At 25.3% G+C, this 15,031-nt stretch overlaps 1 protein-coding gene across 5 annotated transcripts in view; it reads left to right on the forward strand.

Annotated features, from left to right (window-relative positions):
• LOC100200026 (kinesin-like protein KIF6) overlaps positions 1-15,031 on the forward strand; it is a 103,828-nt gene that overhangs the window by 61,356 nt on the left and 27,441 nt on the right. For all 5 annotated transcript variants that reach the window (XM_065805266.1, XM_065805267.1, XM_065805268.1 and 2 more), the window contains 3 exons: positions 7,237-7,300; positions 10,794-10,880; positions 13,581-13,684. In XM_065805266.1, the coding sequence (XP_065661338.1) occupies positions 7,237-7,300; positions 10,794-10,880; positions 13,581-13,684 (255 nt within the window). The remainder of the gene's footprint in view (positions 1-7,236; positions 7,301-10,793; positions 10,881-13,580; positions 13,685-15,031) is intronic.

The raw sequence follows: 15,031 nt of genomic DNA on the forward strand, positions 1-15,031 counted from the left end.
ACGGAAGACTTTTATTCCGATATTTCTAAAGATATTGAAAGCAAATTTGATACAAGTGAATTTGATCCAAAGCACCCAGCAATTAATATTGTAGGATTTAAAGTTGGTCTTAATAAGAAAGTAATAGGAATGTTTAAAGATGAGGCTGGAGGAGCACAAATTGTAGAATTTGTAGGACTCAGATCAAAGTTGTATTCTTACAAAGTACTTGGAAAAGATAACAAAAAATGTAAAGGAGTAAAGAAAAATGTTGTTAAAAAGTATATAACACATGAAGATTACAAAGATTGTTTATTAAATAAAAGAGATTATATTAGGAAAATGAATGTAATAAGATCATATTCACATGAAATTTACACAGAAGAGATCAATAAAATAGCATTAAGCGCAGAAGACGATAAAAGAGTTATTTTGGAAGATGGAATACACACATTAGCATATGGACACTACAAACTAAAAGAAAATAAGACAATAGGACAATAAGACAATAGGACAATTAGGCAAAGAGGTCAAGGAGCTCAAGGGGTAGGTGGTAGGGAATACCAAAAATTTTTTTTGAGAAAAAAATAATTTATAAATAAAAATGGAAAATATTTATAAACTTGTCAATGTTGAAGGAATAATTCTACCTAATGAACCACTAACAAATTTTCAATTGATCAAAGCAGCAAAAGTATTAAAAATAAAAAATTTTAAAGGTGTATTTGTAAGAGATCAATTACCTAATTCTTATGGATCCAAAGGATCTAAAAATACACACAAAAAAAAAGTGGAATATTAAATACAGGAGATTCAAGTACGTAAGGATTTCACTGGATTTGCTGGTACAAAGATAGAGATAAAAAAGTTTTGACTCTTATGGGCTACCACCCCTGTTGAAATTGTTAATTATTTAAATAGTCCTGTTTATTATAACAGTGAAAGAGTTCAATTTGGAAATACCTAATTCTGTGGACACTTGTGTTTATATGTTTTGAAAAAACTAGATGAAGGATATGATTTTCAGAATATTATTAATAATCTATGGTAATTTTTTTTTCTTTATTTATAAAATGCCTGTTGATAAATTCGGGCGTACAACAATTTATTCAACTACAAGTCGAGTAGTTTCAAATGGATTAACAGCATCTCAAGCTGATAGTATGTCTATTAGAAGAAATGGACAAAATAATGCAACTAGTGATATTGACATGAATACAAACAAATTAATAAATGTAGCAAAACCTACAAATCCAAATGATGCTGCTACAAAGTACTATGTTGACACAATAATACCTAATCCTAGCAGTTTAGAAATAGTACCAAATTCAAGTTTAACATGCATGAGAGTAAAATCCCAGACTCTTGAACCAAATACTGATGGAACAGTAGTTTTTATTCAAATTGTGGTCCTGGTATTCTCAGAAAACTATGGTTAGAATTTAAAGGAACAAATCCTAATGGAAGTGTATCAAGTAATGTATTTATTAGTATATATGCAGATAATACGCTTTGCATAGGAAGTATAGCTTGTGATTTATTATTCGCTCCACTTGGTGGACCATTTTATACTAACTCTTTACAAGGTTGTAATATGCATTCTAATATTGAATTAGGAGGATACTTTACACTTGATTTACCATTTAAAACTAATCTAAAAATTGAATTAAACAATAAAACTGGAAATCCACTTACATATTCGTTGCAACCTTTTATTACAATAAGTTCAACACAACAAGCAAATATTTCATTAATACCCCCATTTATTTCAGATCTTAAGCTATACTCATCCACATTTAGATATTTGAATACAACTTATGGTAATGAATATATATTATTGAACACTGCAGGTAATAGAAATGGTGTTTATTTAAAATATATTAGAGTGCATGATGTCGTTAAATCTGGAAATTGGTGGGAATCAAGAGTACGCATGTATGACGGTATCAATTCTCCTAAAAACAATGACTCAGTTATTCAACCTTGGACATCCTATAACTATAGTAATTTAATATTTCCTGGATACGAAAATAATAGCAGATGTATATACTGCTCATCTGGTTTAGTAGATTTTTATTTATCTTCATGGAATGGAATTAATACTACTTCATTTGCTAATAGATCATCTGGACTATTGTATCAATCAATACCAAAAATTGATTCTACAACTACTATCTCTTTTTACAGAAATTTTGGTAAAAATGACTCCATGCCTAGCGTTACTAATGGTAGAAGATTAGTAGTAACATTAAACTCTGGTGATGAGCAAGTTGGGAAATCTGGAAGTTTTTCTGAGTTAAAAAAAGTAATTTACTATTATGCGTAGCTAAGTTCAAAGAACTAATGCAAAGTAGATTACATTTACGCTTGAGCTAAATTTCATTTATGAAATTGATGTAACCATAATATATTAATATATTATAGTTGAGATAGTTGAAATATGATATGAGAATATGGATAAGGATATGATTGAAAAAATGAGCCAGAACCCGCTTTTTATACTACTTACATTATGCAACTAATATAAAATGAGTTGAATCATAGAACATAGTCATCAAAATTTGTGTGCTTGGGGCTTATCCTCTCCATTATTATTAAAAACCATAAAAAATGGTTAATAACAGGAAACGGTGTATGATTTTTTATTTGTTATAAAGTTGATCCTATAGCTAATTTGTAAGAAAATTAATAAAATAATAGTTTCCTGATGATTTGCTTTTTAAATGTGTTCTTTTTATTTATAATCACTTTTTGGCATCCTAAATATTGTAAGAAAAAAATATAGCATTTTCTTGAAATGATCTAAATAACAAATTTATAACATATATATATATATATATATATATATATATATATATATATATATATATATATATATATATATATATATATATATATATATATAGATAGATAGATAGATAGTCTTTACCTACTACAAAAAGCTACCAATATTTTGAAACAAACATAATATCGATTTCATTGCAATAAATGCCAAGTCTACTCTAGCTCAAACAGTATTAGAATCCCTTAAATCGCATGAGCTATTGGATAATGGGCTCAAACTTTATTTATCAGAGCTGCCTAAGCTCAGAGATAGTTTACAATATGGAATTTTGTTGCGTGATAAATCAGTTACACATTTGAATACAAGATGTACGTGTATACAAATGTTTATTAAAATAAAAAGCATTTGGATGTCAGTAAATTCTGCAATCCTCTTGGTCTCAGAAAAATATACAGTCGATAAACTTGTCCTTGAATGGAACATTGCAAAAGACATTTGAAAATTGAGAACTACAAAAAAAAGAAATTTATATACGGACAAACTTAATAGGTTATTTGACTTGACAAAATGTAAGTGCAAAATTTTATGCTGTAATGAAAGTGGATGTAGCGGTTGTCTTTGTAAATCCCATGTGACTTGCATACGTCCAAAATAACAAAAGTACCTTTGCAAGAACTATTTTTTCAACAAGCTCAAAGAAATAAAATTGGTAATAAAAGTTCTTTACAAATAGGATTAGTTGATGTATTAGAGACATATCGATTAACAAGATATTTGGGCAAAAAAGAATCAGACTTTAAAATACCTAGAGCAAGTAGTGAGGATATAGGTAGCTGCTTAAATATCACAAATATTTTTGTCAAATTTTGTTGAAACTGTGAATTAAAAAATATAGTATAACTATTTTATTCAAATTAACATATTTTTAGCACTTATTTTCTCATTTAGCAGTAGAATTTCAAGCAACAATAGATGACTCAGAGATTAGCAAAGAAAATGTAAATCATTCAGAAGAAGCTGACCTCAGTTTGAAAAAAAAATTACTTAGATATTACAAGGATTTCTCAAGCAGCTATTAGGTATGGGGTATCTAACAGTGCTGAAGCAGTCATAGCTACTGCTACTTTAGCTTCTGCGAAAGATGAAAGTTTTTTAAAGAAAAATACTGATATTTTTGTTGATCACAACAAAATAAAACAAAACAAAAGACAGAGTTAATGAAAGAAATCCAAGGTAGAGCTGAAAAAGCGGCAATGAATGATAAAATTCAATTATTTTTTTTTTTGACAAAAAGACTTAACTAAAAACTTAACTTTTTTACATTAAGTTAAACTTAGTAAAAAAATCCATTTTAAATTTTTTTCTGAGAAAATGTTAAAACTCTTTGGTAAGGCATTAACAATCTAATAAATGTAAAAAGTTTTAATAAATCATCCCCCAACTGTTTTGCAAGAAAACTGATCTGACTCTGATCTTACTGATCTCTGAATCATTTAATACTTTTTTTTTTTTACAAATGTTGCTCATAAACTTAAATCCAATATTCATTCATTTTATGTCAACTATCAAAATTCATTTATTTTATGTCAACTATCAAGAGATTCTTAAATATATAAATTTATATTTTACTATTATCTCCAGCAAATTTTCCTAAAATTTCATCTCATATCTAAATTGAATCCAAGAATATCAATAGGTCCAAACAGCATTCCCACAAACATTCTTATAGATTTTAAGTTTTTAAATATGCTTTTTAAACTATTTAATACCTCAATATAAATTTATAAATTTTCATTTCCCAATATTTTGAAATTATCTTGCATTATTCCAATATGTAAAAATGGCTCTAAACTTTCATGCACTAACTGTAGACCTATTTCTCTTTTATCTAACATTAGTAACCTTCTTGAAAAACTTATATGTTCTAGAGTGTACCTGTCATGTATTAATAAGTATAACAGAAAAAATCAGAAAAGCTTTTGATACTTATTATAAATGTTTATAACTATCATTATAATATATATATATATATATATATATATATATATATACATATATATATATATATATATATATATATATATATATATATATATATATATATATATATATATATATATATATATATATAATATATATGTTACTGTTACCCGCAGTACCAGGAATTAGCAAAATGCTAATGTTTATAGTATAATTTAATATTGCAACTCTGAGTTTCATGTGTTATCACAATCATCAGACAAGTAGTAAAAGATTAATTTTGCTACGATTTGTTTAGTGGACGTTACGGTTTATATTTGTATTTTAGATCGTTACGGGACGGAAATTGATTAGTAGTTAGGTTAATAATATTATTAATTTGTTTTTAGTTGGCTAATAATTGTGAAATAGTTATATGTTTAATGTTGTTCAAAATATTTTTTATGTGTTAATGTGTATTATTTGTGTATTAAAAAATAATAATGTGTATTAAAAAATAATAAAATAAAAATAAGAAAATAAGAATTAAAATTGATATAAAATATACATAATATTATGAAATATATTACAAAAGCTGTGTATGTGAGTAATTTATTAGTTAGCCTAGAGATATATGGAGCAGATTAGTATAGTTATTTTTATTTATAGTTGTTAGTCAGGTTTGTAGCGAGCTTTGTAATTTTTTAATAAGAATTTATTTTCGTGGCGGCACTTTGATATAATTTCGGTTCTCTTATTTAACAGTTCTTCAGGTTTTGGATATGATATAATAGTAAATTTCTCATACAAACATAGTGGGCATCTTTTGGAAATATTTGAGTAGGGGGGTACTGATTTGAGAATAGACCATGTTAGCATAGCGGTTTCATTAAAATTGTTTTTTAAATCCCAGACATAGTTTGATAGGGCGGTCAAATTTTTGTATTTAATATTGTTGAATGATGATTTGTGGTTGTTGTATCTGGTTTTCCACTCACGTTCCGTTAATCCTATATAAACTTTGCTGGGTTGGTTTTTTGCTGCGATGATGCATTTATATATAATATTTTTTGATTTGCACTTACCATTCAGGGGGCATTCTGCTTTGTTTCGACAGTTGCATTTTGGATCATTATTTTCAATTCTAGGAAAGATAATTTTTTTGTTGTGGTTTTTTATAATTTTTTCTATATTTTCAGTGCAACTGTAGCTTACCTTTACAGTGTTTCTGTTTAAGATTTTGTGAAGTTTGTGTGTCTTAGGGAAGTTTTTTTCTAGTAAATACAAGAACATTTTTGCAACATTTGTGGAGACGTTTTTAATAAATGGGGGGTTGAACCATATGATATTGCGTTTACGATTTTTCTGGGGTATTTTTTGTTTGATCTGATATTTGAGGGAGTAGTTTTTGTATCAGCTATTTTTTAGTGCTTGTTCATATTCGTTTTTAGATTGATTAAATATAACTTCACTGGAGGAATTTTGTGATAGTCTGTTTGATATTGAAGTAGGTAAGTGTTTAATAATTTGTGGTGGGTGATTAGAAGATATGTGGATATATTGAAGATTATCGTTGGGTTTTTTGAAGGGCTTATGGGTGTTTTGGGCTAAATTGAAAGTTACATCAAGGAAGTTAACTGATTTAAGATTTGTTTTTATGTCTATTTGAAATCCAACGTCTTGAAACTTTTGGATTATATTTTTTCACATTAACATACAATACACATCAACACATAAAAAATATTTTAAACAACATTAAACATATAACTATTTCACAATTATTAGCCAACTAAAAACAAATTAATAATATTATTAACCTAACTACTAATCAATTTCCGTCATGTAACGATCTAAAATACAAATATAAACCGTAACGTCCACTAAACAAATCGTAGCAAAATTAATCTTTTACTACTTGTCTGATGATTGTGATAACACATGAAACTCAGAGTTGCAATATTAAATTATACTATAAACATTAGCATTTTGCTAATTCCTGGTACTGCGGGTAACAGTAACATATATATTATATAGCTCTAGTTTATCTATTGAGCACTCTTTCAAGTATACAATATTATACATGATAATATAAAGATATTTTCTTTATTCATATATATACACTTACGTGTATATATATATATATATATATATTTATATATATATATATATATATATATATATATATATATATATATATATATATATATTTCATTGTTATTATTGTAAACATACCTATTATTACTATTACTATAATTTGAATTAATTTTGTTATCTTAAAGGGTATGGTGTAATTTAATTTAATTTTATCAAAAGCTTTAACATTTGATATCTATTTGCAGAAAACTGTAACCATATTTTGATTTTTCTCATTCTTTTACAAACCGAAAAATAATTTATTATGTATTCATTATATTATTATAATTATAAGATTATATTTTATATACAAATAGTTTTTCAGATTAAGATACTCAACAAAAAATTTTTATTTTTGTCATGTGGTAATTTTTTTTTAGTTTGGGCGGCAACTGTATGACAAGTATGATTGCAACAATTTCTATCGACAAAAATAATATTGATGTAAGTTACTTTATAATGAAAATTCATTTTTTATAACTTTTTATATAGCTTTTTTAAGATCATAATATAGTTGTAGTTGTTATTGTACTAGTTGTTGTTATTGTACTAGTTGTTGTTATTGTACTAGTTGTTGTTGTTGTTGCTGTAGTAGTTGCTGTTGCTCTAGTAGTAGTTTTTTGACATTTTTTCAACACATTTTTGCCTTTTTTTTGATTGTTCTCAAATGCTATATGCTGATGATATCATGCTATACAGTTAAGTTAAGTATGCAGATCATGGTCATGATCTAGCTATTAATATCAGCAAAGTTTTTCTCTGGTCAAAAAAATGGCACTTGAATGTTGCCAGCAGCAACACTTAACTGCCATTTTACACTTAAAATAGCAATTACTTGATTTTGTAAAGATACAAATTTCAAATAAAAGTTTGGTGTTCAAGCTTGATCTACATAAACAAAAGATATTGAAGCAACCATGGACTCTTTTCATAATTACAATTATTTATATAGCAAATGTTATATGAGCAGCAAACAAGCAACCATATTTGATCTTTTAAGTGTTTTAAAAGTTGTAATCCATGTGTTCTTTTAAGGCCGTTATATATGGCTGATTTTAGAATATTGATGTCCATCAGTTTTGAAAAACTACTGTTTTTGCATCAATTTGATGTAAAAACTACTGTTTTTACATCAATGAACTTGCAGATCAATTTTTTCAAAATTGATGTACAACTCCAGCAATTTTGAAAAATTCTGTTTCTGCAAAATGTGTATCTGTGCTAAGAATTGTTTTGTAATAGTGCTTTTTTTTAAACTAATTTACTCAAGGCTGCAAACAATCACTATTTAAATTGGAAGAAAACAAAGAATAGTGTACTAGAAAGCAAAGAATACTGTTATAGAGTATAAAAATTGTTGGCAGAATACAAAAAACTGTAAATTTTATAAGTTAAGAAAACATGAAAATGAAAGAGTTGTAAAGCATAATAGTTCAAGAAAAAAAAAACCAGATTAATGCATGAGGGGACAGACAGTAAAAGTATGTGACTTATCTGAATGAAAAGTCATGCGAGTTGAGTTTTGATTAATGTAACAAGAGATGATAGTTCAATTAAGTAGCAACTGTGATAATATCTGTAGAAAAGAGAATAAGATGCAACTTTATAAAAATGCAATAGATACTCAAGCTTGGCAGCAAGAGCAGTTCCAACTTCATTTATAGTACGTTTTTGAACCTAAAAATTTTTTAATAAAAATTTTTTGTTGAACAATATTTTATGTTAATTTTTTGTTATAGTTCTTAAAGGGATTCCTAAGTGTCGAGACAAGTTGTGTTCATATTACAGAAAAAGTTTTAAAAGACATTGGAACTAGTATTTTTTGATTAAAACTAAATAATAAATGTGTATCAACAACAAAACTACAGTTGTTGTTTTAGTTGAAGCTGGCCTTCTCCATTTTTTCTTGGTTCTTGGATTCTTTATAATATATGCTACAATCTGCGAATTGATAATTAATTCATTCGCATATAATTTATAACAGTTTTAGTATATGATGTCATTGTAAAATTTTTTTTCGAAGATATCGTATTATTTTTTTCTGACACAATCAGCAAATTATGTTTATTTGTATAACTTTTCACTAAAATTTAAAAATTATTTGTAATACAATTAAAAATAAATCATGTTTGGTTTGTTAATTGTCAGGATTGTTTTTAAATTAATATATCTTTTATAGAAGATATTTTTTAAAAGATAAAAAAAAAAAGATTTTATAAAATATATTTTATAAAATTATATAAATTTATATATTTGCTTTGTTTTTTTTTAATATAAATATTATTTGTTGATCGTATGAAAAATGTTTAAATAATTAATGTGTTAATGTAGTGTAATTCTAATTTTAAAATGCGCCTGTCTAAACAGAAGGTTTAAATCCTCCATTAGGAACTATTTTATTTAATTTGAAATGTTTTATTCAAAGTAGTTTAATGTTTTTAATTAATACTGTTGTTTATTTATAGTTGTATTACATTATATTGTTGTTAACTATAGTTTATTTAGGTAGTTTCAGTTGAGTGTACATACACCAGCTGTCTTAAATAAGGATAGGCACAAATAATAATTAAAAAGTAAAACAAAAAGGTTCTTATCAACGTAGGAATTGTATATTAATAATCTTTTTTCTATATTCACTCATAATCATTGCAATTTTGTCACTTTGAAAACTTTAAGTAGATAAAAAAAAAAAATACAAATTATACTGAAACTGTTAAAAATTAAAAACTCATGAAATAAATTGTCAATTCTGCAGATTGCGGCATATATTTTAAAAACTCTGAGAACCAAGAAAAAATGGAGAAGGCAAGCTTCAACCAAAACAACAATTTTAGTTTAATTGATACACATTTATTATTTAGTTTTAATTTAAAAAATTTAGCCCAAACATTTTTTTAAAACATTTTCTTTAATATGAACACAACTTGTCTCAGGACTTGGAGATCCCTTTTAATAATAAAATAAAAAATATTTTTTTTTTAGTAAACATTTTTTTTAATCTCTTTAAAATTGATTAAGTTAAAACTTTATTATTCGTATTTGACAAATCTAGCATATTACTGACTGTTGGATCTTTGTTGCATATTACTGACTGTTGGATCTTTGTTGCATATTATTGACTGTTGGATCAAATCTAGCATATTACTGACTGTTGGATCTTTGTGATTTGACCACAAAAATTTTTGTATGATATAGTAATGTCACAGCATTACTACTTTTTTTAAAACTGTCTTGCTACTTTTTTGGTACCATGATTAAAGTTTAAATAAATAGAGCATACACATTACAGTTTATAAAAATAGAGTATACCCATCACAATTTTTATAAATAAAGTATGCCTATCACATTTTTTTAAAATAGAGTATACTTATCGCAATTTTTATAAATAGAGTATACCCATCACAGTTTTTACAAGTAGAGTATACCCATCACAGTTTTTACAAGTAGATTAAATTGTGATGGACAAACTCTATTTATAAAAATTGCGATGTGTATATAGTATTAAAAAAAACCCATCACAATTTTTAAAAAGATAGTTTAACCATCACAATTTTTGCTACAAGTTGAATATTAGGTTCAGTCATATAAAAGAAAAAAACAAACAAACTTAGATCATGGTGTACAATTAAAAGTTGTGTTAGTGCACTACCCTTACCAGATTTTAATGTCTGTATTTGTTTAAGGGTTAAAAATAATTTTAACCCTTAGACAAATTTATAGAAATTTGTCTAAGGGTTAAAGTTATTTTTAACCCTTAGACAAATTTCTATTAAAAGCTTTTAAACATATTTAGTACAAAACTTTTATTACACCTAAATATTGTTTGCATTTTTTATATTTTTAATATAGTCCATGAAACTTTTTATTTATTTTCACTAAATACAGTAAATCTTTTTTTGTAACCCTTATTTTATGTGGTGTTTTCATTTATACACAGGAATCTATATCAACCTGCAGATTTGCCCAGCGTGTTGCTTTAATTAAAAACAATGCGTTTTTAAATGAGGAACTTGATCCAAAATTGGTATAAATATTTTTTTTTTCATTTCGGATACTCTATTAGTTTATTAAATATATTTATAAAATGTTAAAAATGTGGAATTGCAATGGTAGATACTGATGTAAAAGACCCCATTGCATCCCTTGTAGTAATGTGCTTAATTCTCTTTCACTTTTGTTTATCAAGGTTCATATTTAAGAAAGTTATAATTCTAAAAAAAAGTTTTTTAATTTGAGAAAAAAAAAAGTTTTTTACCACAGTTTTATTTAAGTAACAAGTTTTTTTTACTTCACATGAAAACATATTGTTTTTTGATGAAAAATTATTTTTTATGTTGCTTTAATAATAAAATATTAAAACAGAAAAACTTGTGATCCTGAATTCTTATTTGCATTTTTATTTGAAATGTTTTTTATATTTGTTTTTATGTTTTTACATTTCTATTATTCACAATGCCCCCAAGGCCAAAAGGGGTTGGTGATAATACAGGAAAAAATGTTTATGTAATACTATTAGTATATTCAAAATTGGTTTAAGATAAGATTTATATAACATAATAAATCAATATTTTTTTTAAAATGAGGTATTATAGATAAGTATAATCTTTATATATATATATATATATATATATATATATATATATATATATATATATATATATATATATATATATATATATATATATTTTTTTTTTTTTTTTTGTTTATATATATATACTTTATATATTAGTAAAAACACTTATCTAATTTTCTTTAACAAGTTGTTACACCATCAGTCGGTTCATCAAGAAAATTCACAATTTTTATTAATTAAAATTTATGAATTTTCTTCATGAACCTTCTAATGGTAAAACAACTTGTTAAAGAAAATTAGATAAGTGTTTTTACTAATTTATTATTGCTCTGTTCTTTAAGAACATTGAGCACTCTATACATAATTTATACAAAATACACTAACATAATTTGTGTATTTTTCAAATACACAAATTATGTTAGTGTATTTACACTAACATAACATAACATATATATCTATATCTATATCTATATATATATATATATATATATATATATATATATATATATATATATATATATATATATATATATATACACATATAATATATATATATATATATATTTACACATATTATATATCTATATATATATATATATATATATATATATATATATAATATATATATATATATATATATATATATATACACATATAATATATATATATATACACATATAATATATATATATATATATATTTACACATATAATATATATATATATATATATATATTTACACATATAATACATATATATGTGCACACACACACACTGAAGTCATACTGAAAGGGAACTGCCTAGAGCTACAGTAGAAGAAGTTTGTGTTCAATTCAAATTCAAGGCCCCGGATTTAACTGAAAATGATGAAGCTAATATGACCACATCTCTATACTAATTACTTTGTATTAATATAAGTATATTGACTTAAACTATAAAAGTCCGTCATGTAGAAGTGTTTAAAATTAGTGGCTCTAGATCAATAAGCTTTTTTTTAATTATTCCAAGGGTCACTAGCTGTTGTACCTAAGGCTGCTCTAGAAATTAGGTTAAACTCCATAATAAATTGCTAACAATTTTGATTAAAATTTAATTAAAAATTTGTTTAATATTAAATTGTTTTCAACAAATTTATCTAGTGTTCTTAAATGCAACACATTTAAATAAATAACAAAATTGGTTAATAGTTCTGAGCAAAATTGACAAATAAGTCCACGCATAAAATGGTAGTCCCAAAACAACAGCGGAAAAAAAATTCAGCATCTTTCAAAATTCAACAATCTACCTTGTTATCAAAAAAATTCTTTACACACATATGGCCCTTGGTACAAGCAAACCTTATGGTCCTAGGTACAAGAAATGATAGCCTCGTGAAAAATGTTGTCTATTAACAAACCCTGATTGAGAGGAAACTTATTGAACATTTAGTACTTAATTAACAAACAATACAATATACGAAAACTTATAGAAAAGCATTTCCTCTTGGATTGTAAAACGAACAGCAAAAACTTACTTTAGATCATCAAAAAGTGTTTTTCGATTATAACTTGCTGTTCTCTGAGAATAAAAATAACTTGCTGTTCTCTGAGAATCAAAATACCTTACTGTTTTCTGAAAATCAAAATAACTTGCTGTTCTCTGAGAATCAACATAACTTGCTGTTCTCTGAAAATCAAAATAACTTACTGTTCTCTGAGAATCAAAATAACTTGCTGTTCTCTGAGAATAAACATAACTTTCTGTTCTCTGAGAATCAAAATGACTTGCTGTCCTCTGAGAATCAAAATATCTTGCTGTTCTCTGAGAATCAAAATAGGATTAAAATTTTTATGACTAATCACCTCACTGAGAAGCTTAGAACTTAGAACTTTATTGTTTTTAAATAAAGTGGGGTGGTCCTAAGTACAAGGAGGCCCTAGGTACACAAACTTCCCCTACATACACCAACTAATATAAGAACATGCAAGAGAGTTGCTGCTACATTAACTAAAGGTTTGGGTTGGGACAGCGATATTTTCCATTATCTTGGTTTTTCTTTAAAAACCATATAGATTTAGGTTTGAAAAAATATATATATCTATATATACCTCTATAGTAGATTTAAACATTCAAATATGTATTTAGTTTAACAGCCTTTTTTTAATTTTTTTAGCTAATAATGAAGTTAAAACAGGAAATACTTGATTTGAAAAATGAACTTTATTTACTCACTGGAGCAGATTATAATAGTAATCTTACTGAAGAGGAGAAATTAAAGTAAAATTTTTAATTTTTTTTATTTAAAAATGAAAATACATAATTTTGCAAAATATTTTGCTAGGAGTTATCAAATCCAAAAAAACACCTAAAACCAGAATTAAAATTTAAGTACAAATTCATGTTTAAGAAGCTTCTAGTCAATACTTTTTTTCATATACTACAAGAAAAATATACTGAACTAATTTAATTTTTTAGAATTGATAAAATATTTCATGAAATATAGTTCCTTCTTATAAAACAAAAATATAATAGCTCTTTTTCTAATGGCACTTGTCGACAGTATTATACACTTAAATGCCCAGACCTCTGCATTGTTTATAACTGCTCTAAATAGAAGATTGTTAATAACACCAAACAAAAACAAAAAAAACCAATAAACTATGCTTTAAATCTAACTGAAAATATCTTACAAAATGTTGCAATAATTAATTTTTATTGGAATGACTTTTTACCTTATATATTATTGCTAAAATTGTAACCATTTAAACAAAGAAAAAGTACATAATAACATGAATAAAATATCAATCAACAGATGCAAAAATAAAACTGTTACCTTAAACCTAAAAAAAAAACCTGTTAACTAAACAAAAACAAGTGTGACTCGTAACATATATCTTGAAAATATAAGGCCAAGAGTCTAACCCAAAATAAGGAGCAGCCTATTTTAAACATTTAGTTTTTCTAAAATACAACTGAGTAACTTGTGTTGATCATAAATGTTGCTCTGGTTTTTTTATATCATTTATGTCTAAAATATATTTTTATATATCATTTAAAGTATCATTAAAAATATCACTTATGCCAAAAATATTTTATATATCATTTAAGCTAAAATATATTTTATATATCATTTGTCTAAAATATTTTATTTATCATAAATGTCTAAAATATTTTTTTATTTAGAATTTAAGTATGATGATAATTTTTTTTTTTTAAATTTTGTATAAGTTTTGTATTTTATTTCAATTTTTTTTAGCTGAAAATGAAAAAATTTAACAAAGCATTGCCAAATGTTTAAAAAATATGATATGCTTATCAAAACAGGTAATAATTGCTTACATAAATTGAAAGCATATCAAATCCTAAGCCCCATTACTTTATTTCAGTGTAAAAGAAAAGTATTTAGTGTATAGGCATAAAGAAATACAGAACTTTAATTTTTCTTACTAAATGTAAAACTAATTATGCAAAGAAAAAAATGAAAATGCTATGATAAAATGTATGTTTAACCTGACATTTAAGAAAAAGGCTAAAAAGAATATTTACTTGATTGTGAACTTAATCATATTAACTGCTCTAACAAAAGATCACTTACAGATAGTTCTGACATAAAAAGACCTGACC

The sequence above is a fragment of the Hydra vulgaris genome, chromosome 09 (assembly GCF_038396675.1).
Source record: "Hydra vulgaris chromosome 09, alternate assembly HydraT2T_AEP".
NCBI classification, from domain to species: domain Eukaryota; kingdom Metazoa; phylum Cnidaria; class Hydrozoa; order Anthoathecata; family Hydridae; genus Hydra; species Hydra vulgaris.